Source organism: Zootoca vivipara, chromosome 15, assembly GCF_963506605.1.
Source record: "Zootoca vivipara chromosome 15, rZooViv1.1, whole genome shotgun sequence".
Classification (NCBI taxonomy): Eukaryota; Metazoa; Chordata; class Lepidosauria; order Squamata; family Lacertidae; genus Zootoca; species Zootoca vivipara.
The window spans coordinates 14,602,597-14,627,981 of NC_083290.1; the positions used below are offsets into that span (position 1 = coordinate 14,602,597).

A 25,385-nucleotide genomic window follows, 5' to 3' on the forward strand; every position below is an offset into this window, starting at 1 on the left:
GTCAGTTTATCAGAGCTGCAAATTTCATCCCAAAAGGTGTTAAACCTTTTCTTTAAAAATGTAGTTAAGGCATCCTTAAAAGCCACCTCGCTCCCCTCACCTGTCCCTGTGGCTGCTGTGGCCCTGACATGGGCCAAAGACCAGCTTAGCAAGGGGCTACCAGCCTCCTTTTCCGTATGCATTCCCAGATCCAGTCCGGGGAGACTTGCTTGGCAGATGGATTCTCTTCCACGTCCCCCATGACGTGTGTCGCTGAGGAGGTGTCGAATTCGCGGACCAGGTCTCCGTCATAGGCGACAAAATACCGCCTGATTTTGCTGAAGCCTTCCACGGAGGGAGGCAGGTACAGCTTCACCCCAGTGAAGATATCCAGCAGCATCTGCGGATGGAGAAATGGGAGGACACAACAGGATGGTGAGTGAGGAGGGACTCAGCTTGCTATATGGTGGGTTGGGAACTGGCAGCCCACAGGCCTAGTCGGGCCCACAGGACTTCTCCATTTGGACCACGAGGTTGCTTCAACTGAGCCACACCTACCTGACATCACCGAAGGTGGGGGAGGGCTTGGACAAAAGGGGCTTTGCAGGCACTGATCGTCAATGCCTGAGAAGCCCCCAACAAAGCATTTCCACCACTGGAAGGCTTCCTTTGAAAATAAAATGCATCGCAAGGGGTTGGACTAGATGACGCTTTGGGTCTCTTCCTACAATTCTATGACACATTTTCCAAAGGATGCAGATTGTTATTCAGAACGCTTCTTTCAGTTACAAGAAAGTAAGAAGAGCACAGCTAGATCAGGCCAAAGGAACGCCTTTTCACAGCTGTTAGTCACCTACTTCTGGGAAGTCCGCAAGCAGGGGGCGAGTACACCCCCCCCCCCAGGAGCAGGTATTCAGAGGCATACTGTCTCCAACAGTGCAGGCAGATTATAGCCATCCTGGCTAGTAGCCACTGATACCCATATCCCAGGAGAGGGATGAGGAGGTCGGGTCCTCTTACCTTCCCCTTCTCTCCTTCCAGCTCAGAGGCTTTCCTCTTCTCTCCTCGCTTCTCCGTGGCCTTCTTCAGCGGGGACTTTTCTACAGGTTTGCTGGCTAAAAAAAAAAGACAACAAAAAATTATACACCAGTGAGTTAGGGTGCCTTGCCAGGAGAAGGGAGAGGGCAGTGCAGAAGGGTCAAAGGTGGGCATCTTGTGGTGATGCGTTCTTCCCACTCAAGAGGTCATGCAATGCTACTTTAAAAACACTCTCTCTCAAAAAAGTGCACTGGTCTTCTAGCTCACCTTACCCCATAAACTGTGGAGTGGGAAACTGATCACTTAAAATAATTATCTGCACCAGTTATAAAATAATTATCTGCACCATCTAGTCCAGCATCCTGTTCTCAAATAAACACAGGAAGCTGTTATACAGAGTGAGATTATTGGTCCATTTAGCTCAGTACTGTCTACACTGACTGGCAGCACCTCCAGCATTTCATGCAGGAGTGTCTCCCACTTGGGGACTGAATCTGGGACCTTCTGGGTACCAAGTGAGTGCTCCACCAACTGAAATACAGTCTCCCCCCTTCTCACAGTGGCCGATCATCACCCTATTCCTGGCTACTGACAGGCAACTTGATTGCAACAGTCTGTCTTTATATTAGGGTTTGGATGGGCTTTAGGGTGGCCCAGAGAGGGTTTTGGAAAGCATGTGGCAGGGACTGGCACAGAACATGCTTTGGGTGTTGCCCCTCCATGAGAGACGGTAGGCCTTTGGCTGGGGTCCAGTCTGACTCCCCCCCCCACCCTCCTTATAAGAACTTGCATGAAAGTGGCCTCCCAATTTTTCTTGCAGGCTCATATACAATCAGTATAAACAGGCCTGGTGAGCATTTAAGGTCCCCATCCCTAATTTGCGGGTTGCCATCTGATTGGATTTCACTTTGATTCTGATTTGATTTTAGGATGTATTTTAATTGATTGCTTGATTTTATGGAAACATGTTATATATGTGATATTAGCTGCTCTGAGCCTGGTTTTGGCCAGGGAGGGTGGGGTATAAATAAAAATTATTATTATCCAGAAACAATTTTATGCTGCTTGTCCAAAGCTCAGAGCAGCTTCCAGAACAAAAAATAAGTAACTATTATAATTAGAGACATGGAGAAAACTAAAGCATGAATTACAAAAATGGAACAGCATCACTGATGAACTGACAGATTGATCAGTGTACAATGCCCACTGCAGGGATGGAGGAACCTGTGGTTTGCTAGATGGCCAACTCCCATTAGTGCCTGCCAATGACCAAGGAGGATGCTGGGAGTTATAGGGAGGTGCACCTTGCAGAGAGTGAAGAACTGTGGCTTTGGGCTGCCCTGGGGCCATGACCATAAAGGTCCTGCTTCTACAGCTGCACCTCTCACCATGTGTTGTCAAAAGACAAAGCAGGAACCCAGCTGGGTGTGTCTGTATTTGGGGCAGGGTTTGATGCCCAAGGGAACTTTCAACAGCCCTCCCCACCACCCCCTCCCACAGCAACAAACATCCCAGCCCCCACACCTTCAGGCTTCTTAGCTTTTGCCGGGGACTTGCTGGAGGGCTGCTTCAGAGCCTTGCGGGGAGTGGAAGACCTCGACTGCCCTTCTGTCTCTCCGCTGCTGCCAGCTGTGGAGTTCTCCTCCTCCATGGCGACCACAGTGAAGTCAGACTTCTCCTTGGACAACTGGTAAAGCTCCTGCCCCCCGCCAGAGTACAGGGATTTGCCATTAGAAACCCTCAGCCAAGGAACAAAGGAAGGTGCCTCCGGGTCCATCTAGCTCAGTACTGTATTCAATATAGTCTACACTGACTGACAGCAGCTCCCCTGGGTTTCAGCCAGGAAAAACCTTGCCAACCCAATCTGGGGAGACTGTTGGGGACTGAACCTTGGGTCTCCTGCATGCAGAACAGATACTCCACCAACGAGCTGCAGCCCTTCCCCTTGAAAGGAAAAGGATGATAATTTTAAAAGATCTATCAATCTATTTACAAACACACATGTACAAATAAAGCTGAGCCAGACCTTTGGTCCATATTACTCAGCACTGCCTACACTAACTGACAGCGGCTCTCCAGGATTTCAGACAGAAGCCTTTTGCCACCCATACCTAAGCATCATTCTAGGCCTCTTGGTTCTGACTACAGGGTTGGGGGTTAGACTAGATGACCCTTGAGGTACCTTCCAACTCTACAATTCTATGATTCTATGAAACAAGAGGAAGCTGCCTCGTACCGAGGCAGACCACAAGTTCACCCATAGCTGTCAACTTTCAGATTTGAAAATAAGGGATCAGCAGCAGCCTCACCTATCCCGGGGACAGTCTACGCCCGGTATATCTAACAATCCAGGATTAGCGGCGCTGGAATAAGGGAATTTCCAGCAAAAAAGGGAAGGCTGACAGCTGTGGCTTGGAATAAGGGAGTTTCCCGCAAAAAAAGGGGAGGGTTGACAGCTATGGGTTCACCTAGCTCAGCACTGACTGGCAGCGGCTCTCCTAGATTCCAGGCAGAAGAAACCTTCCCAGTCTAACCTGGTGATGTCATTGGGGACTGAACCTGGGATCTGCATGCAGAACAGATGCTCCATCACTGAGCTACAGCTGCTTCCCCTAAGAATCAAGTGAAGTTCTACTCCTTCTGGTTCCGAAGGAAGGGCAAATGAGCAGAAGAAGTGGCTGACTCACCCGGAGTTGTGGTAGGGAAGTGGCCGTGGTCCAGTCTTTGTCGTCTCGGATCCGTGTGCAGCGTGGAAAGCGGATGGAGATCCCATCGGCGGTGTGGGCCTCTGCTTTGGAGAACTCAGCCCCTGTGATCTCCCAGACTGGCGCTTCCTAAGACAGAAGGCAACAATCGCAGAATGAGCTGACCCAACCCTCTCTCTGCTGCCCAATGCAGTTCTGCGTAGCCCTCATGGCCAGAGTACTAGGTCTTGGGAGTACTAGGTGCGGAATTGTGTATTAAGCACGCACATATACACAGCCTGGATTATGCTCCCTCTTCCTTGTTTTCAAGAAGTCAGAAACATTCATCTGCTCCCAATATACTTGAACGAGATTCTTTTTTCAACATGGTCAGGAGATCTGAGAGAAGTGGTTAAGGCAACATGGTATGTGTTCTGAGTTTATAGGAAAACCCACTTTTGGTCTTTGATCCAGAGAAGAGGTAGGGCACCAAATGAACAGATATGATTAAAAGGGACTTTTCACTCACACACACACACACACACACACACACACACACACACACACACAAGCTGAACGCATGCTGTGCGCATTTAACTCGTGATTTAAACCATACTTGGCTGAAGACAGGATGGTTCAAATTGTGCAAGTTAAATCCAAGCAAGGCAGAGCTCTTTTTGAGCCGGGTCTGCTTGGGGTTATCTATTGCGAAAAGAGCTTTTAAGTTCTTCACTTCAATTGCTGGACAAGGCCCGCTTGGCACATAGGCACTAGAAGTACAGGGGATTCTCTTGCTCTCCCCTACCCACTAGCCATGGGGCAGATCCAAGGGTTTAGGAATGTGCAATTTTTTGTATACAGTCGTACCTTGGATCTCAAATGCCTTGGCTCCCGAGCAAATCGGCTCCCAAATGATCAAAAACCGGAAGAGAGTGTTCCAGTTTTTGAATGATTTTTGGAAGCCGAACATCTGGCGTGGCTTCTGATTGCAATCAGAAGCCGCATCTTGGTTTTTGAACAGTTCTGGTAGTCAAATGGACTCCCGGAACGCATTCTGTTTGAGAACCAAGGTACGACTGTGGAATTTTTAGCCCACCCCAACACACAAAGCTCTCATGTGGAACAGTGGTTTCTCAACCAAGGATCTAACTGGGTTCATATCTGCTTAGCTTCACCTATCTAGCCACACCAGACACTAACAATTCATTTACTGAGCCCCTCTGCCCACAATTTCTAAAAAAGGTCCACACTGAAATCAGAGCCCATTGTTACTTTTGCACAGGGACAATCCTATTCCCTCTCGCCCTGCAGTTCCTGCCCCTCCCTACCTCCTTCCTTCTCAGGCTGTTTTACCTTTGGATCTGGAACAATGAAGTCTGGGTAATAATTCTTATTTATTTTCAGCCAGCTTGGAATCTTACTGGGATCCTAGGAAGGAGAGAAACGGACACAGGAAATCACTTTCAAAATAATCCCATTCCTTGAGCCTACCAGCTGCACACCTTGGAAGATCTTTGAAGAAGAGCCTGGCTGCTGTATCAGGGCCCATGGAGGTCCAGCATTCTCTTCTCACAGTGGCCAATCACAGCTAACTGTTCTGGAAAGCCCACAAAACAAGACTGGAGTCGGGCCGTTATCCCATCTAGCTCAGTGTTGTCAAAATGATCAAGGGGAAAAACTGCCGAGTCTGGGACTTTTGAGTTTAGAGAAAAGCCAAGCAAGAGGTGACATGGGTGAAGTTAAAAAAAATTATGCAGGGCATGGAGAAACACTAGAACTTGTGGGCATCCAATGAAGCTGAATGTTGGAAAATTCAGAAGGGATAAAAGAAAGGACTTATTCATGCAATGCATAGGTAGTTGAACTATGGAACTTGCTCCTGCAAGAAGCAATGAGTTCCACCAGATGGATGGTTTTAACAGACAATTGGACAAATCTGGGGAGGAGAGGGCTATCGATGGCTACTACTAGTCATGACGGCTATGCTCTGCCTCCATGGTCAGAGGCAGGGATGCTTCTGAATGCCAGTTGCTGGAAACTGCAGGAAGGGGAGAGCACTCTTGTGCTCAGGTCCTGGCTTGTGGGTTTCCTGCCGAGACATCAGGCTGGCCACTGTGAGAACAGGATGCTGGGCTAGATGGGCCATTGGACCTGTTCCCATGTATGCCGTCTTGACAGCAGCTGTCAAAGGTTTGAGAATCCCTGCAACCAACACTCGAGGGCTGTGACACCTCCAGGATGCAAACCTTGCTGATCTTCACCATGTCCAGTTCCTTTTGCAGCCGGGCCAGCGTGGCGTCATCATGGCCGCCGGCGCATTTGGTCACCGTGCACCACTTCTGGCTGTCGGGATCGTAGCAGCCCATGAGGAAGATGGACATCATCCCCCCTGTGGCAGAGAGAGAGACAGAGAGAGAGGGAAACGGGGCCCCTGCTTTAGAGAAGCTCAACTGGAAACACAGACTTTATGTCCCGTGGACCGCCACCAACTAGATTGGTTGCAGTGATGGGGAGGCCCCCCCCCCAGGAAATTTCCCAGGCCTCCCAAGTGTTCCTCTGAGGCTGGTTTCTAAGACACCCACCTTTGCTCCCTTGGCCGTAGAAGGCACCCAAGACCACCAGGTCTGCCGTGTCAGCCATTGCCCCCTCGTTCAGGTAGTCCTTCTTCACCTTGAGCCAGTGACGTTTTCCTGGCTCATAGAGGCTCTGCACAGGCCAAAGCAAGAAAGAAGGAGCGGTTGGCCAGAGCTCTCTAAAGCGTATCCAGGGCTGTGTGTCATGTTTAAAAACAAAAAGCAACCTCCTAGTCCTTATGCATGCAAAAATAGACACTGAAGCTCTAGGGCAGGGGTCCCCAAACTACGGCCCCCGGGCCGGATGCGGCCCAATCGGCCTTCCAATCCGGCCCGCGACGACCCCCGCCGCCCGCTCTCACGGCGCGCGGCGCAGCGACGATCTAAAAAATCGGCAAAAAATCGGCAAAAATCCTTTGTGCGCATGCGTATGGGCCTCTCCCGACCCAGAAGAGGTCATTTCTGGTGCACTTCCGGGTCGGGGAAGGCCCATACGCATGCGCACAAGCGATTTTCGGCGATTTTTTCCCCGCCCGTGTGCGTGTGCGCATGCGCACGGGCGCGCACTCCCCCGCCCTCCGGCCCGCTGCGCGCGCACTCCCCTGCCCTCCGCGCGGTAAGTCTGGGGACCCCTGCTCTAGGGCAATGCCAGCAGATAGATGTGAAGTTGGAAGAGGCAGGGGAAGAGAGAAGACGATTTCTAGATGGAGATCTTCAGTTTAACCCACATTTGCACCTCACTCTTCTGTCTAAAAAGTATTCAAAATGTGCCCCGTTTGACTGCTTCAATCTGTGGAGTTGTCACTTTTACAAGTGCAGCATAATGTCTGTTGCACACTTGAAAGAAACTGATAGTTTAGTGTGATGCGCCTAGTCTCTGGAACCTCCTGCCTCTTGATATTAGGCAGACACGTTGTACAGTTTGATGCCTATTAAAACCTTTTTGCTTAGGCAAGCCTATCTAGACATGTAATTTTATGTTTGTTTCTTTGCTTTTTTAAAAAAGGTTGATTTTATCTATGATCATTTTATTATGTTTACGGGTTTTATTACCAATTTTAATGAATATTTTGTACCATTTTATGTAAACCATTTATTAATTTTTTAAAAATAAACCAAGCTGATGAACTATGTGAAATAAATTGTCCGGTGTGTGCATCAAAAACACAAGGCTACATGCCTTCACATCTTTCAGGACCAGCCCCTCCAGCCCCTCACGGATGACCCGGTTGATCATATCAGCAAGGTCCGAAGCTTTCTGAAAGAGAAATAGCCAAGTTAAAAAGGATTACCAGAGGGGGAGTGATTGGCTGTACAGTATTAGTTTCTTGCAGGAATAATAATGATAATAATAATAATACTACTACTACCGGTAATAATAATAATAATAATGAGGAACAAAATGCAGAACTGTAAAACTCTTTCCCTCAAGAATGTACTTCCCTTAATAAACATCATTTTCTTATTTTATACTAAAGGTAAAGGTACCCCTGACAGTTAAGTCCAGTTGTGGACGACTCTGTGGATGCAGCGCTCATCTCACTCTATAGGCCGAGGGAGCCGGCGTTTGTCCGCAGACAGCTTCCGGGTCATGTGGCCAGCATGACTAAGCCACTTCTGGCGAACCAGAGCAGCACACAGAAACACCATTTACCTTTCCGTCGGAGTGGTACCTATTTATCTACTTGCACTTTGACGTGCTTTCGAACTGCTAGGTGGGCAGGAGCAGGGACTGAACAACAGGAGCTCACCCCGTCGCAGGGATTCGAACCGCCGATCTTCTGATCAGCAAGCCCTAGGCTCAATGGTTTAGATTAAGCCTCTTCAATTCATGGAGGAGAGGGTGTTTTTGATGGCTACTAGCCATGATGGTTCTGCTTTGCCTCCACAGTTGGAGGCAGCGATGCTTCTGAATACCAGGCAATGGAGGCCGCAGGAGGGGAGAACTAATTTGCTTGAATCCTGCTTGAGGGTTTCCCACAGGCATCTGGCTGGCCACTGTGAGAACAGGATGCTGCATTAGATGGGGCAATTGACCAGAAGGCTCTAAATATGTTCTTCTTATGTTAATTTTATAAACTTCTATCACATTACCTCTTAGTCCCCTATTCTCCAATCTAAAAAACTTCCCAAATGGCTGCAAACGTTATTCATAAGGAAGTCACTCTGTCCCCATACTAGCTAGGTTGTGCTGATTTTCTACCAACACCTCAGTCAAATCTGGACAAAACAGAACAGAACTGTCTGGATTCCAGAACACTGTGGACATTATTAGGCTAATGCTGGGAGGCTCCTCAGATTACTGAGCTCATTTTTGTTGGTGCCGACTTGAGAGTCTTCAATATTCCCCACGGGGACATTTTCAGCTCACAGTCTGGAATGGCACCCACCGTGACGTGCTTCATCTCCGAGAAGAGGATTCGGTTGGGGATTTCCACCATGTTATCGTGGAGAAACTTGCGGCGCTCACGGAGCGGCCTGGAGAAAACAGGGCAGAGATGGAGAGGGATGATGAGAAAAACAAGTTTCAGGACGCAATGGGCCTAACTTTATTTAATTTTTATTTATTTCATGAAATGTAGACATTAAAAGCATAAAACAGTGAAGTCGCCAAAAAAAACCCAACAGTAAAAAAGCAGCTATTTAAAACATTCAAAGAATAATGAAAATTGAAGATATGCTAAAAACCAGATTAGAACACAGATCAACATTCTACTTATCTGGGCAGGCTTGCCTAATCAAAAGTGTTTTTCACAGGTGTGAAAAAGAGGACAGTGAAGGTGAAGGGCAGGGAAGGTGAAGGGCTGCTGCCACACTAAAAGATCCAATTTCTTACAAGTGCATAATGAGTATTATATGGCACCTGTAGCAGGGCCAGTTCTGCAGATCAAAAGGGATAAATAGGAACAGATATGGTGTTGAGTTATACCGAGAGAATGAGACCCACCTGTCCATCAGACTGACGTCGTTGAAGTAGATACAGTCAAACACAAAGAGGCAGACGTTAGCGTCCTGGAAAGCTGCTTTCTGCAGAGAGACAGTGATGTGTTTGAACACAGATTGTATTTGGGGTTGGGGAGAAAAACCCTGTAGAGCTAGGCTGAAGCTCTTCCATTTGGCAAGGCTCACAGTCTTCCCTGTCTTCCCTGGGTTTCCTTGCTGCCTCTCCTCTTTGGCCTGCCTTTCTCCATAGTGACTGGCCGCAGCCTCTCCCTGTGCCAGGGCTGGAGAAGCTGGTGTCCTCCAGACCTTGTGGGACCGCAGGTCCCATTACCCCTGGCCATTAGTTATGCTGGCTGGGGCTGCTGGGAGTTGGAGTCCACTTTGTGCAGCTCACAGACAGGGCTTCAGATCCTCCCATGGCTGCTCCCTGCCCCCCTCTTGGAACTTCACAGAATCAAAGAGTTGGAAGGCACTCAAAGGGTCATCTAGCCCAACTCTGTGCAATGCAGGAATCAGTTTCGTCTTGGAAACTGATCTCTGCCAGACCAAAGAAAAGTCCCTCTGTTCAACCTAGTGAGCTGTTCCACAGATGATCAAACCAACCATGCCTCAATGCTTCAAACTTTGCTGGCAAAGCGCCCTTCTAGCTTGATGAGTGCCTGGGGGGTGAGGTGGTCAGACAACCCACAGTTAAGGAAGCAGGCTGGGTTTGCATGTTAAAATGAGACGCCAGTAAAAAACACAGCTTTAGATTGTGGTTTTCTGGCAGTAAACAAACCACAGTTAAAACACTGGGCAGGATTTGCATGTAACATTAAACCAAGGTTTAATAAACCATACCGGTAGTTTAAGTAAATCATGGCCTCTCTGCAGGCGAGATGTCCCTAAATTCTGCCTTTCTGAAGTTCTCCCCATCTTCCCTGAATCTCTAAGCTGTCAGTTTCAGTGGTCGATCCCATGAGTTGCATGAGAACGGGGGGAAGGAAAATTCTGGTCTTCTTACATATGATACCCAATGCTATAACCCACCAGCGTGTCTTGCCACTGTCTGCCCCACAACCTAAGCTTAGCATCCCCCAAACTGGTGCCCCCTAGATGTTTTCAACTACAACTCCCATCTGCTGTTACTTGCTGTGTTTTAATAAAAATCAACCTGCTTTGCAATGAGTTGGGTCATTTCATCCATTTCTGGGCAGGGAGAGATTATAACCACACACCTTGTGCACTCCAAGTGTCCCAAAGGGAAGGGGCTTGGCTGTCTTGTTGTCGATTAGAAGGACTTCTGAATCCAGGATCATGCTGTGTCCCCCTGGGAAAGCCTTGGGGATGAAGTCCTTGAAATGGGCCACCTGTTTTAAACATAAGCACATCACGAGATCAGGGTTTCTTGCCAGGGTCGCTCCTCCTGTTAGGGAGAGTCAGTGATCACTTCAGGCAGCAGAGCCTTGCTGGAGAAGGCAGGGGCACTTACTTCCCCAATACTAGCGGAACATGCCAGGCATGTGATATCGGTAAGCAGCCAGCCATTTGTTTCCACTGGAAGCGACCCAAAGGGTGTTGGAAGTTTGGGCACAACTCACATTGCAGAAACGGGTTTAAACAGACAGCGTAAGGGACCTCCAGATTCCCAAACTCTTCCAGTACCTTTAAACTCTGTGCCGACCTATCTCTATCCTTTGAAGTTTAGAAAGGTATGTCTTAGGTTGCAACCTGTTTACAATTTCCTGCTCCTCCTCCTCCCTCTTTGGACTTCAAGGTGAGAGGTAATCTTGGATGCATCTCCTGAGATCAAAGGGGCAAGCCTGGCTTCTTGGCTTCTCCAACATGTTTGTTAGCCAGCACTGCAGAACTATTTCCTATACTCTCAGTCTGAATACCTTCCAATGAAAGTCATCCTCCAAGCAAGGATTCATTACACTATGTTAACCTTCTGCTGCTGCTTATGAACCCCAAACACTGGAGTGGTGTAAAGACAGCATGGCACAGTGGTTAGTGTCAGACTAGGACCTGGGAGATCAAGGTTCAATTCCCCGCCCCCACCTTGACCACGAAGCTCACGGAGTGATCTTGGGCCAGACATTGGTTCTCAGCCTAACCTACCTCACAGGGTTGTTGTGAGGAGGAAATGGGGGAAGGGACCATGTAAACCACCCTGAGCTCCCTGTAGAAAAAGGGGGGATATAAATGCAATCATAATAAAGTAACAGAAAGTTCCACTGACCTTGTGTGGAAGGACAGGTTTCAAGCTGCGACTGAAGTAGCTGAAGTGGTCGCCATTCTTGTGCACCTGGACGCGCTCCCCGTCGTACTTGATCTCCGAGTACATCCCGTTGGGGCATTTCTTCATGGCGTACTCGATGGACTTACAGGCCTCAGCCTTGTGGGAGAAAGAAGGAGAAGGGAAATCCCACCTTATGACTTTTAATTGCATGCACATCTACAACACAGGAAGCTGCTTTGTATTGTGCCAGAACATGGGTTCACCTATCTCTGTACTGTCTACACTGACTGGCAGCAGCTCTCCAGGATTTCAGGTAGGAGTCTCTCCCAACCCTACTGGGAGTTGAACCTGAGACCTTCCACCTACAAGGCAGATTCTCCAGCCCTGATCTATGTCCCTTCTCCTTGTACAAGCTAGGCACAAGTTGTCTTCTCCTATGCCGACCAACACCCTATGTAAAACAGCACTGTCTATGCCAAAATCCAACAGCAATCTTCCAGCTGCTCAAGCAGGGATCTTCTCCAATCTTCTCCCCTCCACCCAAGCTGTTGAGGTGTGATCCTGGGACCTTCTGCAACAACCTGGTGTCCTCTGGAGGTCTCATATTACAACTCCAATCAGCCCAGCCAGTGTGGCTGACAGCACTGTGCGACATCTGGTTTCCAACATCATGATATACCAATATATCACAATGTCTGAAATAAGGATGGAGCTATGTAGAGGCATTGGCTGGCTTTACGTTTCCCCCCACATTGTGATTTTTGCATAGCACAAAAACTTACATATCATGATTCACAATCTATGAATCATAGTGTGGTGTAGTGGTGTAGAGCCAGTGTGGTGTAGTGGTTAAGAGCGGTAGGCTTGTAATCTGGGGAACCGGGTTCGTGTCTCCGCTTCTCCACATGCAGCTGCTGGGTGACCTTGGGCTAGTCACACTTCTTTGAAGTCTCTCAGCCCCACTCACTTCACAGAGTGTTTGTTGTGGGGGAGGAAGGGAAAGGAGAATGTTAACCGCTTTGAGACTCCTTCGGGTAGTGATCAAATCCAAACTCCTCCTCCTCCTCCTCCTCCTCCTCCTCCTCCTCCTCCTCCTCCTCCTCCTCCTCCTCCTCCTCCTCCTCCTCCTCCTCCTCCTCCTCCTCCTCCTCCTCCTCCTCCTCCTCCTCCTCCTCCTCCTCCTCCTCCTCCTCCTCCTCCTCCTCCTCCTCCTCCTCCTCCTCCTCCTCCTCCTCCTCCTCCTCCTCCTCCTCCTCCTCCTCCTCCTCCTCCTCCTCCTCCTCCTCCTCCTCCTCCTCCTCCTCCTCCTCCTCCTCCTCCTCCTCCTCCTCCTCCTCCTCCTCCTCCTCCTCCTCCTCCTCCTCCTCCTCCTCCTCCTCCTCCTCCTCCTCCTCCTCCTCCTCCTCCTCCTCCTCCTCCTCCTCTTCTTCTTCTTCTTCTTCTTCTTCTTCTTCTTCTTCTTCTTCTTCTTCTTCTTCTTCTTCTTCTTCTTCTTCTTCTTCTTCTTCTTCTTCTTCTTCTATTGCCAGGTCAAAAATTATGAAACTGATCTCACAATATGGACTTCAAACCGGTTTTAGACCATATATTGATATATTAGCCAGCCCTAGTGACTGATGGGAACTGTAGTTGGAGACATCCAGAAAGCACCAGGTTGGGATAGCTGCTCTCGCTCTGAAAAAGGGATTCTCAGCACTTTGGAAGACCCGCCTGCAGATCACAAGACCTCTCCCTCCTTGGAAGCAGCTCTGGAATGATTTATACACCTGTCCTACTTTCCCCCGTCTTCTGGCATCCTGTTGGGCACTGTGAGAACAGAATGCTAGGCTGGATGGGCCCCCTTTGGCAGCAGCCAGGCTCTTACATTGCAGAATGGACGATGGTCCATGAAAGCTCATCCCACAAAAAGTGCCACTAGATTCTTCCTTGCTTTAGCCTTCCTGAAAAGCCAAACAGTTGACAGAGATGGGGACAGGAGGGCTTCTAAAGGGAACTCCACAGGCTGGATGAGGCAACCACCAGGTTACAGGGTTTGGGGTTGTTTCTTTTTACCAGCATGGGTTGAACGGGGGTCATCAGCGTGGCCTGGACGCTGAGAATCCTCTTTAGGCCTGGCACCTTCTGGGACTCCTGCTGGTTCCTCAGCACCCTTTCGACCACGTCATGGAGGTTGCGCGAGGCTTTGAAAGCCTCATAAGCATTTGGGTCCAAAGCATCCAAACTGAAAGGAAAGAAGGAGGCAGGGAGAAAGATTGTGGGAGTTAACAGTCTCATATATTATTTTCCTATAAAATTAGATGAAGTCATAGAGGAGAGGGGCTATTGATGGCTACCAGTCACAATGGTTCTGCCCTGCCTTCACTATTGGAGGCAGCAATGCTTCTAAATATGAGTTGCTGGGAGTCACAGGATGGGAGAGGGCTCTTGTGCTTGGGATGTGCTTGCTTGAGGGTGGACTGCTAGCCTGAACCAGTAGACTTTTCTTGTGTTTTTGTCAATTGAGAGAGAAGAGGGGAGAAAGGAGCTGAAGAGGGTTGTGTGAGGATTAAGACCACAGAATAGCTGAGGGAAAACTGAGGTCTGGATATTTAAAGGTCAATGCGTTATTTATCACCTCCCTGTTTGTGGAATTCTCTCCCCACGGAGGCTTGTCTGGCGCCATCGCTGCATAGTGTCAGGGTAGGTGCCAGGCAAAAAACATCCCTTTTTCAATCAGGCTTTTCTCTCTTCATTATCTGTGGCCTTCTTGACTGGGTGGTATGTTTTAATCCTGCCTTTTCAAAAATAGGATTGTCTTTTAGATACAGTCGCACCTTGGTTCTCGAATGGAATCCGTTCAACTTCCCAAAACATTTGAAACCAAGGCGCGGCTTCTGATTGGCTGCAAGAGCTTCCTGGGCTCAATCAGAAGTTGCGGAAGCTGCGTCGGACATTTGGCTTCCAAAAAACGTTCGCAAACCGGAACACTCACTTCCGGGTTTGCGGTGTTCAGGAGCCAAAATGTTCAAGTCACAATGCATTCGAGAATCAAGGTACAACTGTATATTGTTGCCAGAGTCAACATATGTGTTTGTTTTTATATTGCAAGTTGCTTTGAGTTACCTTGGCAAAGAAGGGATCAATAAAAATAATTAACAGTAACAGTTGTACCTTGGATTCCGAACGCCTTGGTACTCGGATGTTTTGGCTCCCGAACGCTGCAAACCTGCAAGTGAGTGTTCTGGTTTGCAAACGTTCTTTGGAACCCGAATGTCCGATGAGGCTTCCGATTGGCTGCAGGAGCTTCCTGCAGCTAATCAGAAGCTGCGCTTTGGTTTCCAAACGTTTTGGAAGTTGAACAGACTTCTGGAATGGATTTCGTTCAACTTCCAAGGTACGACTGTATTTATTTAAAAATTGTGTACCACTGAATCATAAAAGAAAGTCAATGTGGTTTACAGCAATAAAACCATAATTGTTACACCATTAACCATCGCGGAAGGATCTTTTCTTAATTGGTTGCATAGGCCTGGCAGAATAGAAACATTTTCAGCAGGCGTTCCAAAAGCTGGCACAGAATGCGTTTGCTGAATCCCATTGGCAGAGCACAGCACAATACTGGGCTGATGACGCTATATGTATTTGTATTTAATGCAGCTATATCCCATCTTTTTCTCCAAGGAGCTCAGGTTGGTATACATGGTTCCCCAAACCTACTGTACTCCTTTAAGGTAGATTAGGTTGGGAGGTAGATTAGGTTGGGAGACAATGAACTTCATGGCTGAGTGGGATTTTAAGCCTGGTCTCCCAGGTCCTAGTCTAGCAGTCTATAACTGCTATGCCACACTAAAAGCTTGGTTGCTGGGGCTGTTTAGAGTTGGAAGAGCAGCAGGTTCTCTAGCTCCATTTCAAAATGAGCCCAAGCGGTCTTCTTCTACGTCTCCATCACATTCAATTTTTAGACTTCTGCATTATTTCTGGAAACGACATGCACACAGAGAGAGCTTACACATGTTTGGCTCCAGCATTCATTTTCAAGTCATGCTTTATCAACCGGATGATGCACTTCAGGTCATTGGCCGTGCACCTGAAAATTAAAAAAAACCAATAAAAACAATCACAAAACAAGATCATGAAGCATAACAATTAATCACTGGAGATTTTATCAGCTGCAAACTGTGCACTTGTTTATTAAAAAAACTTAATCATAAGGAACATGCAGCTTGCAGTGCTGAAGATCAAAATAGACGCAACAGCAGCCTACCAGGCCAGCCTGTAAAGGAAGGAGCAGCAGGGAGAACGCTGAGCCTCCCTCCTACTTCTATGCAGATTATTTCTCCCCTGTGATTCCCCCCCCCCCTTGTTGGATCAGTCCAGTGGCCCATCTAGTCCAGCAACCTGCTCTCACAGTAGTCAGCCAGATGCCCCAAAGTGAAGCATGCAAGCAGGAACCAAGCACAGCAGCACTTTCCCCCTTCCTGTGGTTTCCAGGCAGAGCAGAGCCATCGCAGCTAGTAGCCATCAATAGTGCTCTCTCCTCCATGAATTTCTCTACTTTCTCTACTTCTCTTTTAAAGCCATCCAGGTCAGTGGCCATCACTGCCTCCTGTGGGGGAGAATTCCAGAGTTTAACTATGTGCTGAGTGAAGGACTTTCTTTTATCTGTCCTGAATCTCCCAACATTCAGCTTCATTGGATGACCACAAATTCTAATGTTGTGCGACAGGGAGAAAAACTTTCCTCTGTCCACTTTCTCCATGCCATGCATAGTTTCACAAACTTCCTTCTCTTACCTTTTCTCTAAAGTAAAAAGTCCCAAATGCTGTAATCTTTCCCCACAGGGGATTTGTTCCATCCCCTTGATTGTTTTGGTTGCTATCACTGCACGAGCAGGATTACAAAAGCACCAAAACAGTTTTCCATTCAGACATGCAAACAGATCCCTGCTTCTGCAAAAGCAAGCTGGCAACTTATGCTGCCACTTCAGAATCTGTCCTTTGAGCAGAACCTGTTGTGGCCTTCCTCTAATCTGCTGCCCTCCAGACGCTGTCAGACTACAACTCCCAACAGTCCCAGCTGTCAGCTAAACTGATGGTAAGGAATTATGTGAGCTCCAATAACACACTGGAGACATGGGGAAGTTCCTCCCCTCTAGCTTGATCTCCCTAGCCAGGAATCTCAAACCTCTTACTGTACCTGTTTGCAACATCCTGCAGCAAGCTTTGCTGGTCGTCCTCTTTGGAAAGCTTAGAGAGCTGTGTCAGGAAGTCATCAACCTCTTGGATCGTCAAGAGGCTCTTGGCAGCCGGGGGGCAGGATTTGCTCTGCTCAAAGAAGATCCGCACTGTCTCAGACACATCACCCTGTTTAAAATAGAATCATAGACTAAATCACATAATAGAATAGGGAGGGGAGTCTTTTCACAAAATAATAGAAATGTAGGATTTGAAGGGACCCTGAGAATAATCTAGTCATCTAATCCATTCCTCTGTAGTGCAGAAAACAGCTAGAGAATCCCTGGCAGATAGTTATCCAACCTCTGTTGAAAAACCTCCAGGGAAGGGGAATCCACCACTTCCCAAGGATGTTGATTCCATTTTAGAACAGCTCTTACTGTCAGAAAGTTATTCCTGATATTTAGTTGGAATCTCCTTTCTTGTCATCTGAATACAGTGATTCAGGTTGTCCCCCCTGGAGCAGCAGAAAACAAGCTTGCTCCGTTTTCAATGTAACAGCACTTCTGTCCTCCAGGCTGAACATCCCCAGCTCCCTCAACCTTTCCTCAAAAGGCTTGGTTTCTAAACCCTTGATCATCCTAGTTTCCCTTCTTTGCAGCTTGTCAATATCCTTCTTAAAATGTAGTGCCCAGAACTGGACACAAGACTCCAGGTGGGGTCTGACCAAGGCAGAATAGAATAGTCCTATTGCTTCCCTCAATGTGGACACTAGACTTCTATTGATGCAGTCTGGATTAGCACTCTTTTTTTTATTTTTTGCTGCTGCATCGTTCTGTTGACTCATATAAAGTTTGTGGTCTACTACAGCGTTTCTCAACCGCTGTTCCGCGGCACATTACTGTGCCGCGAGGCGCTGGCTGGTGTGCCGCGAGCCTCTGGGATTGTTGTTGCTGCTGCTGGCTGCCGGAGGCTCGGGGTGCTCTGCGCGCGCTGCTGGGTGACGACACGGCAAGCCGCCTCCTCCTCCTGCCGGCTCCCAGAGGCTCGGGGCACTCCACCATGCCTCAGCCCCCACCGCACTGAGCGCGCCTCCTTCGTCTCCTCTTCCCCAGCCTGCGCTCGAGGCCGTGACGCCAGGGCCGAGCGTGCACTCCTCTCGCTGCTGCTGCTGTCCGGGAGAGTGACGAAGCTGAGCGAGATCCCCCCCCCGGTCCCGGTCCCATGGGGAGGCCTGACATCACCGGGGCCGGAATCTGCCCCTCGCTGCCTCCGGCTTCAGCACCTGCGCGCCTTCTCCCGGGGAGCCTCGGCGCGGCGCTTTGCAGGCGGCCCCCGCGGGAAGCCTGCAGCTACGGCGGCGAAGGCGCCTTGTGTGGAGACCCGACCTAGCGGAGGCAGGCCTCCCGGGCCATTTGCATTTGCACGCGCCGCAGACGGGAGTGCATCAATTCCCGCAGGTTGCGCGTGCTCGCCCTGCCTGCTCTCTCCGCAGCCCAGAACAGGCGGCTGCTGCAGCGCAGAACGCTCGGAGAGCCCAGCAGCGCCGCGGAGCAGAGAGCCTGCGAGGAGGGAGGAGGAGGACTCCTCTGTGCTGCTTGGCGGTGGCACATTAGCAGTACGGTCATGGACACCCCGGGATAGGGGCCCTTCCTGACAGGGTGGCTGCGGCCCCTCAGCGCAAGCTGAGACCCAGTGTCGACGAGGTGCCCCCTCCCCAGCCCAGCCTGCTCCATATGAACGCGGGGAGGAAGGGAAGGCATGGGCGTATGCGTGTGTGTGCGCGCGCAGACACACAGTCCAGCCCGCCACAAGTTGTAATACTGTATTATACAAGTACTGTAATAAAAACAGTAATAAATTTTAAAAAAATAAGACATCCCCAGACGGTGTCTTAAAAAGGGGGAAACATGGTAGTCAATATAGGGCGGCACAGAGTTAAATTTTTTAACTTTTTTAATGGTGGTGTGCCTCGTGATTTTTTACATGGAACAAGTGTGCCTTGGCCCAAAAAAGGTTGAGAAACACTGGTCTACTAAACCACTGGATCCTTTCCCCATGTACTGCTGCCAAGCCAGGTGTCCCCCATCCTAAATGTGTGCATCTGATTATTCCTGCCTAAGTGCAGAACCTTACATTTGTCTATACAGTACTGTAATTCATTTGGTTAGTTTGGGGCCAGTTCTGCAACCTGTTAAGGCCATCTTGAATCCTGGTTCTACACCAACACCTCTCTCTACCCTCCACCCAGGCAAGCAAGAGCCATGATCAGAGTTCAATGACCCATCCCAGCCAGGCCAAAACACTCAAGGATGGCTGATGGGTGTGTGTCTTGGGGAGTGTCCTGAGGGCTTGAAGGACAGGCCTGGAGGGCCAAGATTCAAGACCATTACACAGCAAACCCATTCCTCACTTGTTCAAGGTCTCGGACCATGTCCTCTTGGTTGCAGCCAAATATCCTGCTGAAGAGCTTTACGATCTGCTTGTCATTCAGGTTGTAAACACTCTTTATGACCCCCGGCAACAGCAGCTTGACTGTCAGGTAGAGATCCCCACGGAAGCCATCTGGGTACAAGGAAAGATGTGAGAATGAACAGCCTGGCCTCTGTGGACCACATTTGCCCATAATGAAGAGGCCTCTGGAAAGCCCACATCCCTAATCACAGCAACCCAAGCTTATCACAGATGATTATATTAATATTTGTTTATTGCTGTTTTATCATCTAAGTCACTTTGAGTGCAAAATAGTAACTAATTAATTGTTACTCTTTTGAATGTTATTGTGCTATGATCCTCCTTAGTGGGTTGTGCAAACTGCTATTCAGAAAAATGCTTTTTGTAGGGTTGGGGCACTGGGAATGAGCTTATGGAACAAAGGGGGCAGTGGCCTGAAAGTGTTTGGGGACCACTGACATATAGCATGCATATACCATACATCACCAGGATGAGGAAACGAACTGTGTTCCACCTGTCCCATTTGGCAAATCACTCATATTTAATAAATAATATGGGGGGAGGGTTAACTGGTTTTTTAAAAAATATATATATAGGTATTTTGTGTTTTTCTTTTTGTATTTTTCTGTTGTGAACCGCCTTGTGATCTTCAGATGAAGGGTGGTATACAAATTTAATAAATAATAATAAAAAATAACTGTTCATATATTTGAGTCTGCCCTCTACATCAACACAAACATTCCCAATTTTTTTTAAAAAGAGAACGGGAGAAGGAATTGTACCTCCACTGGTTCCCTTCTGCAGGAAGTCCTGGATGATCTGGGTCTTGACGTTGTAGCTAGGCTTGTCGGCTACCATAGCGCAAAGCTTCCTGAATTCCCGCAGCAAACAGTCCTTGTGCTTTGGATCACTCTTCTCCTTGGACAAGCTGGGCTTGCGGGGAGATGCCGAGGCCACTTCATCAGAGTTGCCCGGCTTAGCTGTGCAGAAAAAGGAGAACTTCAAGGGAACCACCGACTGCGATTTCCCACCCACCCCAAAACATTTATTTGCACTTTTGGTCCATCCTATCCTGAGGACCAGGTGCAGGTAACAGCACGTGAGTAGATCCAAGGCAGCGTTTCTCAGATTTGTTGTTTCTGGATTAAAACTGAAGATGCTGAAGGCCCCAGCTCTCCTCAGCCCTAGCCAGCTTGCCCAACAATTCAGGGATGTAGTCCAGCAACATCTGGAGGGCACCACGTTGGCTACCTGTGTTTTACTAGGACGTCTGCTGCAGATCATCCCCAGCAAATGGTTTGGAATGTCAAACCAGCCGGCCTGATCCTAGGCCTGGGTGATTGGAAGCCTTGCTCATCGTACTCAATAGGGATCACTTCCAGGAGTGTGTATCACAGAGGTGGCTAGCCTGCCGCCCTCCAGATCTTGCTGGACTTCAACACCCATCAGCTCCAGGCACAATGGTCAGAGATGATGGGAGTTGCAAGGTGGGCGAGGCTCGGCCAAAACAGCTTCATGGGCCAAATGGGGAAGCCCAGCAGGCTAAAACAAGTTGGCAGGGCAGAGGTTTCCCCATCCCTGTGTGTAGAGAATGTGAACGGAGGTACATTTTTCTACCTCTTTCATACCTTAGGAGTGAAGCTGATGGGCAGCAGATTCAGAACAGATATTAGAAAATGACTTCTTTACTCAGCACACTTAACATATGGAATTCCCTTGTGATAAGATGTGGTGATGCCAGCTGGCTTAGCTAGATTTAGAAAAGGGATTAGACCGCCCCAAACCACTCGCCCACTTGCCATAGGCGACAAGGAATTCTTTGTAGGCAAGCAAGCTGGCTAGAGGGAGGAACAGCATGTTCCATCCTTTCTCCATTGCCAGTGCAGAACAGGTGGGCTGCCAGAGAAAAAAGGCCCTTCCTCTGCACCCAGGAGAGAAATGTAGCAGACGAATGGAGGAGAGACCTGAAAGCCCCGCCCCCCCTCCAGCAGACTGGTATACTTTTGTGGGCTTACTTACAAGGCAGAGTTAGACAAATTCATAGAGATGATGGAGGAGGAGGAGGAGGAGGAGCAGTCTACCAACATATTGGCTACAATAGCTAAATGGAACCTTCATGTTCAGAAGCAGTCTACCTCTGAATACAAGGTGCTGGGATGCAACTGCAAGGGAGGGCTGTAGCCTTTGGGGCTTTGCACTGTGAGGTGCAAGATACAGAAACAGATGGCCCTTTTGGCTTAATCCAGCAGGGCTCTTCCTGCATCCTTAAGACTCTTGCCAAATCTTCAGTTAATGGAAGACTATCAGCAGATGGCCTAAATGTTAAAACCCAGCTCATTGGACATGGATTGGCCACCTCCAAGGGCACCTGCAGATTTCCCCACAGAACCAAAGCTAAGACTCTGAGCTGGAAATGCCACCAATGAATCACAACCAAAAGAAAGAGGCCCGTCCATCTCTTATGCACCTGTAAACCCAGAAAATTTCTTTGGTGATGGATCAGAAGAAGCTGCCGGCATTTTCTTGGGGGAGGTGATTTGACCACCGGGAGAAATCTTCGCCTGGACGGTGGACTTTTTCTTCGGCGTGTTTGCAGGTTTGGAAGTCAGATCTGTAAAGATATGAGGGGGTCAAAGGTTAAAGGCCTCAGGAGCCACAGAATTTGTTCTACACCTCTATAGGTCTCGAGTAATACATGTTCAGAGAAACCTCTCCCCCACTTTTTTTAAAAAATTGAGAAGCTACTAGCAAAAGTAATTTGACATGTATCTAGCCCTCAATTCAAAAGACAAACACAGGGAACTTGTGACAAATCGGTTAAGTATGGGCAGGATCCTTATTGGCAAAGTAATGGAAGATGACTGGCAGGATGTTGTGGGGATTACAAGAGAGGAGGAGGAGAACCCTGTGTGCCACTTTGAGTTCCATGGAAAGGTGGGATATAAATGCCATAAAAACATAAAATAAACACAAGGACAGAAAGAAACATCAGGGACAGAATAATTGGAACACAGAATAACACAGGAAGAAAAAGGAGATAGTTTGAGTTCCTCATTTGTGGTTTTATAAATCATTTCATGTGATTAACACAGAATAACACAGGAAGAAAAAGGAGATAGTTTGAGTTCCTCATTTGTGGTTTTATAAATCATTTCATGTGCCAACACAACACAAACAGAAGTTATGAATATAGCAGTTGTTGTATAAGGGATTATGATGATGACTGGAATGTAATGAAATTAATAAAATAATAATAATAATTTATTAATAAGATTAATAAAATTTTGGAACGCAGAAATAAAGCAAATAATCAAGTCATCAATTCTAGCACGTGGGGGGGCACCTTATTTTAATTATATGATTTGGTATTTGAACGATTGGTATTAATAATTGTACAGTGGTTGCTCGCCTTACAAAGTACTCAACTTACAAAATTTCTAGTTACGAATGAAAAAAAATGGCCGCACACTTAAGTTTTTTTTGACACCTGAAAGGAAAGCCGTTGCGGTTTAGATGGGGTTTTCTCGACTTACGAATTTTAGATGCGGTTTACTGGACTTACAAATTTTTCCGTTTCCAATGCATTCCTATGGGAAACCGCTTTTTTCGACTTACAAACTTTTCGACCTACGAATGTGCATTTGGAACAGATTTAATTCGTAAGTCGAGGGACCACTGTATTATAAATTGGTATTGCTATAATGAGGCCATTATTGGATTGAAATTGAAAACTAAGAAACATTATCATAAAAACAAATAAATAAATAAATAAATAATTTGCAATGCTAATACTAATAATATGAAAGAATGTGGCTAACTTTTAGTAGTCAAGGCTCTGAATACTGGCCCACCGTATAAAACTGCTCTTACCACCACCGCTTACCCGAGATGTGCTGGTTTATCAGCTCCTTCTCACTGTCCTGCAGCTCCTCCCAGCCCTCCAAGTCCGTGATGTCCTCAATCTTCTTTGTTGTCGCCCGGGCCCTCTCCAACTTCTCGAAAATACACTTGATGTGGTACCACTCCTTCATGTCCCCACCGGACTCCGAGAATGGGTTGGGCACCACCTTCCCGATTCGCACCATCCCCTTGAGGATCTTCTCCTTGCACTTCTTGCACCCTGCCGTGCCCCGCTTGGCATAGTCCACGCAGTACCGCTGCTCTGCCATCTCGGAGACTGTGCACAGGGGCTTTGAGGGCCAAACGGGTAGTGGTGCCGGGAAGAGAAAGCCACGGAAAATGCACAGCTGGTACCACCAGCCAGCTGGAGATGGGGTGCTGCTGCTGCTCCACAACCAAGAACACCTGCGGAAGGCAACGATCTTTTGGAAACTGTGGCCAGCACGGGTTTGAGCTGTCTGTGCTGAAAGCAAGGAGGTTTTTTCACTTCTGCTGAGGGTTTTGGCTGCCTTTAGGAGATGTACCCTGAGCAGAAAAGGCATGTAGTTTCCTGGGACTCAGCTACACAGCTGCAAATAAAACATTTCAAATGTGTTGTAAAGTACAATATACAAATGTGACACTAGATGGCGACAGTGAGCTATGTAAAAATCTATGTATTTTTCAAAACTTTTTTTTAAAAAAAGCAGTTTCACAGCGTTTTTATATGTGTGTAAATTCCACCCTGGTCTCCTTTTTTCTCACTGTGCTAAGAGAAAGAAGGGGGGTGGTGGGGAAAGACACATATAACTCTGTACAAAAGGGATCTAGATAAGCAAAACTGAGGCCACGATCAATTTACTTGCCTTTTTAAGAGACAACAGGGCTCTTGCAGTCTCTGCTGAAAGGGGGAGTCACCACTACCCTTGGAGACATCATTCTTCCTCAATGAATGGAGACTTTTACTTGGGATTCATTTATTCAAAATACATGTAAAGCCACCTTATAAAGGGAAACCCTCTTGATACAGCTCCTAAACAATGGATAATCAAATATACATTTCATTTAAAATAAAAGACAATGTTCAAAACAACACTGAGCCTTGTAAGACCAAAAAATTGCAGTTTTTTTTATTTTAAAAAATGACGCATCAGCAGAAAATACAGGCCTTAACTTCTACTTTTTTCAAACTTTATATATTTCTAAATTGTAGTACTTCAAGAAATCCAACCCTCTCCACCTCTGAGAGTGTTACACGTATGAGAGGCTGAAATTAGAAAACAGCATTTTAAAACTGTGGTTATTTTTGGCAGCTGTGAGGGAAAACATTTTTTTCTGGTGCGATAGTATTATTACAAAACTCTTTCCCAGTCACACAGAAACTGGTTTGGTCAAGTGACATTGTGGCGGCTAATAGGGCAGATGAAAGGGTAGGTGAGTCAAAGCCAAAGACAGGCAGTGTCACTAATTCCACTTTTGTTCCCATCCTCCTCCTCACAGCTGTGTTCTACAAGGGGCAACTAAGGAGGAAGACTGGGCTGGTTATAAGAAAGAAGGCATGCAGAAGAGAGCTTCCATGGGCCTGACTTCCTTCAAGACTGGGAAGAGTTTCCTCTTTACAAATGGCATTTGAACGAACACTTGCACTTTAAACTGGCTGTTGTCAAATACAACACTTGAAGCTTAATGGAACTGGGTGGGTTTGCAGTTTTTAATCTTTTTATTTAAATTAGTCCTGTTGCAAAAGCAAAACATGTGCAATGGCTACAGTCAGTAGGAGAAATGTATTACAAAACGAAACGCACGCCTAGCAATTTCAGGGTTATCCCACGTGGAGCAGACCCGCTTCTCTATTTAGTACACTCACATCCTAATCCCACCAACCCTGAATATTGGGAGAGCCTCCTCACCACCTCAAGTCTATCTTAGGTCGGAAGAGACGGGGGGAAAGGAGGCTCCAGGGAGAGAGAAAAAGAGAGACCCCTTGACAACAGCTCTTCACCCTCCCCAATCCCGGGTCCCATTTTTCCTTCTCCCTGTGGCCTCAGGCTGGGGGAAGCTTGGTGGGTACCGCGCACGCGCCATTTATTTTCCCTACAGAGTGACGGTTGGGAGGGGGGAGCGCAAGCCACGCCCCCATATGGGCGCCCATCACCATCACCTCATGTCTAGGCTCCTTCAAAGAGCGGGGAGCAGGACCCACCGGCGCGTCCTCTCGCCCATTTTCAACCACCTCCCCTCCTTCGCGGACACCCACCTTCCTTCAGGCCGCCCTTTCAGCCTCGGCGAAGACCAATTTTAAATCCGGGCATCTCCGGCGCCCCCTCGCGCGGGTGCTGCGGGCGCATGCGCACAGAACGTCGCGTCGACCCCTGCGGCGTGACGTCACCTGCTTGCTGCTGCTTTCCTAAGGTTCTTTGAAAGCAGGCAAGGCTGTGTGTCTCCGCACCTGACCCGAGCA

At 47.9% G+C, this 25,385-nt stretch overlaps 1 protein-coding gene across 2 annotated transcripts; it reads right to left on the bottom strand.

Moving 5' to 3' along the window:
• Positions 1-61: 61 nt before the first annotated feature.
• Positions 62-25,314, bottom strand: LIG3 (DNA ligase 3). Of its 2 annotated transcripts, XM_035138866.2 has the most exons (21): positions 25,182-25,314; positions 23,791-23,957; positions 22,929-23,514; positions 21,513-21,656; positions 19,828-20,025; positions 19,005-19,156; positions 16,614-16,780; positions 15,427-15,504; positions 13,491-13,659; positions 11,439-11,594; positions 10,435-10,566; positions 9,222-9,301; positions 8,665-8,752; positions 7,455-7,532; positions 6,284-6,407; positions 5,948-6,090; positions 5,055-5,129; positions 3,705-3,851; positions 2,542-2,716; positions 1,000-1,094; positions 62-379 (listed from the first exon to the last, which is right to left on the bottom strand). In XM_035138866.2, the coding sequence occupies exons 3-21, from the start codon at positions 23,485-23,487 to the stop codon at positions 146-148; spliced, it is 2,994 nt and encodes a 997-aa protein (XP_034994757.1). In that variant the 5' UTR covers positions 23,488-23,514; positions 23,791-23,957; positions 25,182-25,314; the 3' UTR covers positions 62-145. The 2 variants fall into 2 exon arrangements, with proteins under 2 accessions (XP_034994757.1, XP_034994761.1); XM_035138870.2 differs by lacking the exon at positions 23,791-23,957 and having other exon boundaries at positions 25,182-25,288.
• Positions 25,315-25,385: the final 71 nt, after the last annotated feature.

What these genes read in the sequence shown, in the direction of transcription:
- LIG3 (XM_035138866.2), bottom strand. Translation starts at nt 23,487, where the DNA reads ATGCCTTTTCTGCTCAGGGTACATCTCCTAAAGGCAGCCAAAACCCTC. An exon ending in GATAAACCAGCACATCTCGG is followed by an intron (nt 21,657 to 22,928) that starts GTAAGCGGTGGT and finishes ATATCTTTACAG; the next exon opens with ATCTGACTTCCAAACCTGCA. An exon ending in AACCTGTCCTTCCACACAAG is followed by an intron (nt 10,567 to 11,438) that starts GTCAGTGGAACT and finishes TGTTTAAAACAG; the next exon opens with GTGGCCCATTTCAAGGACTT.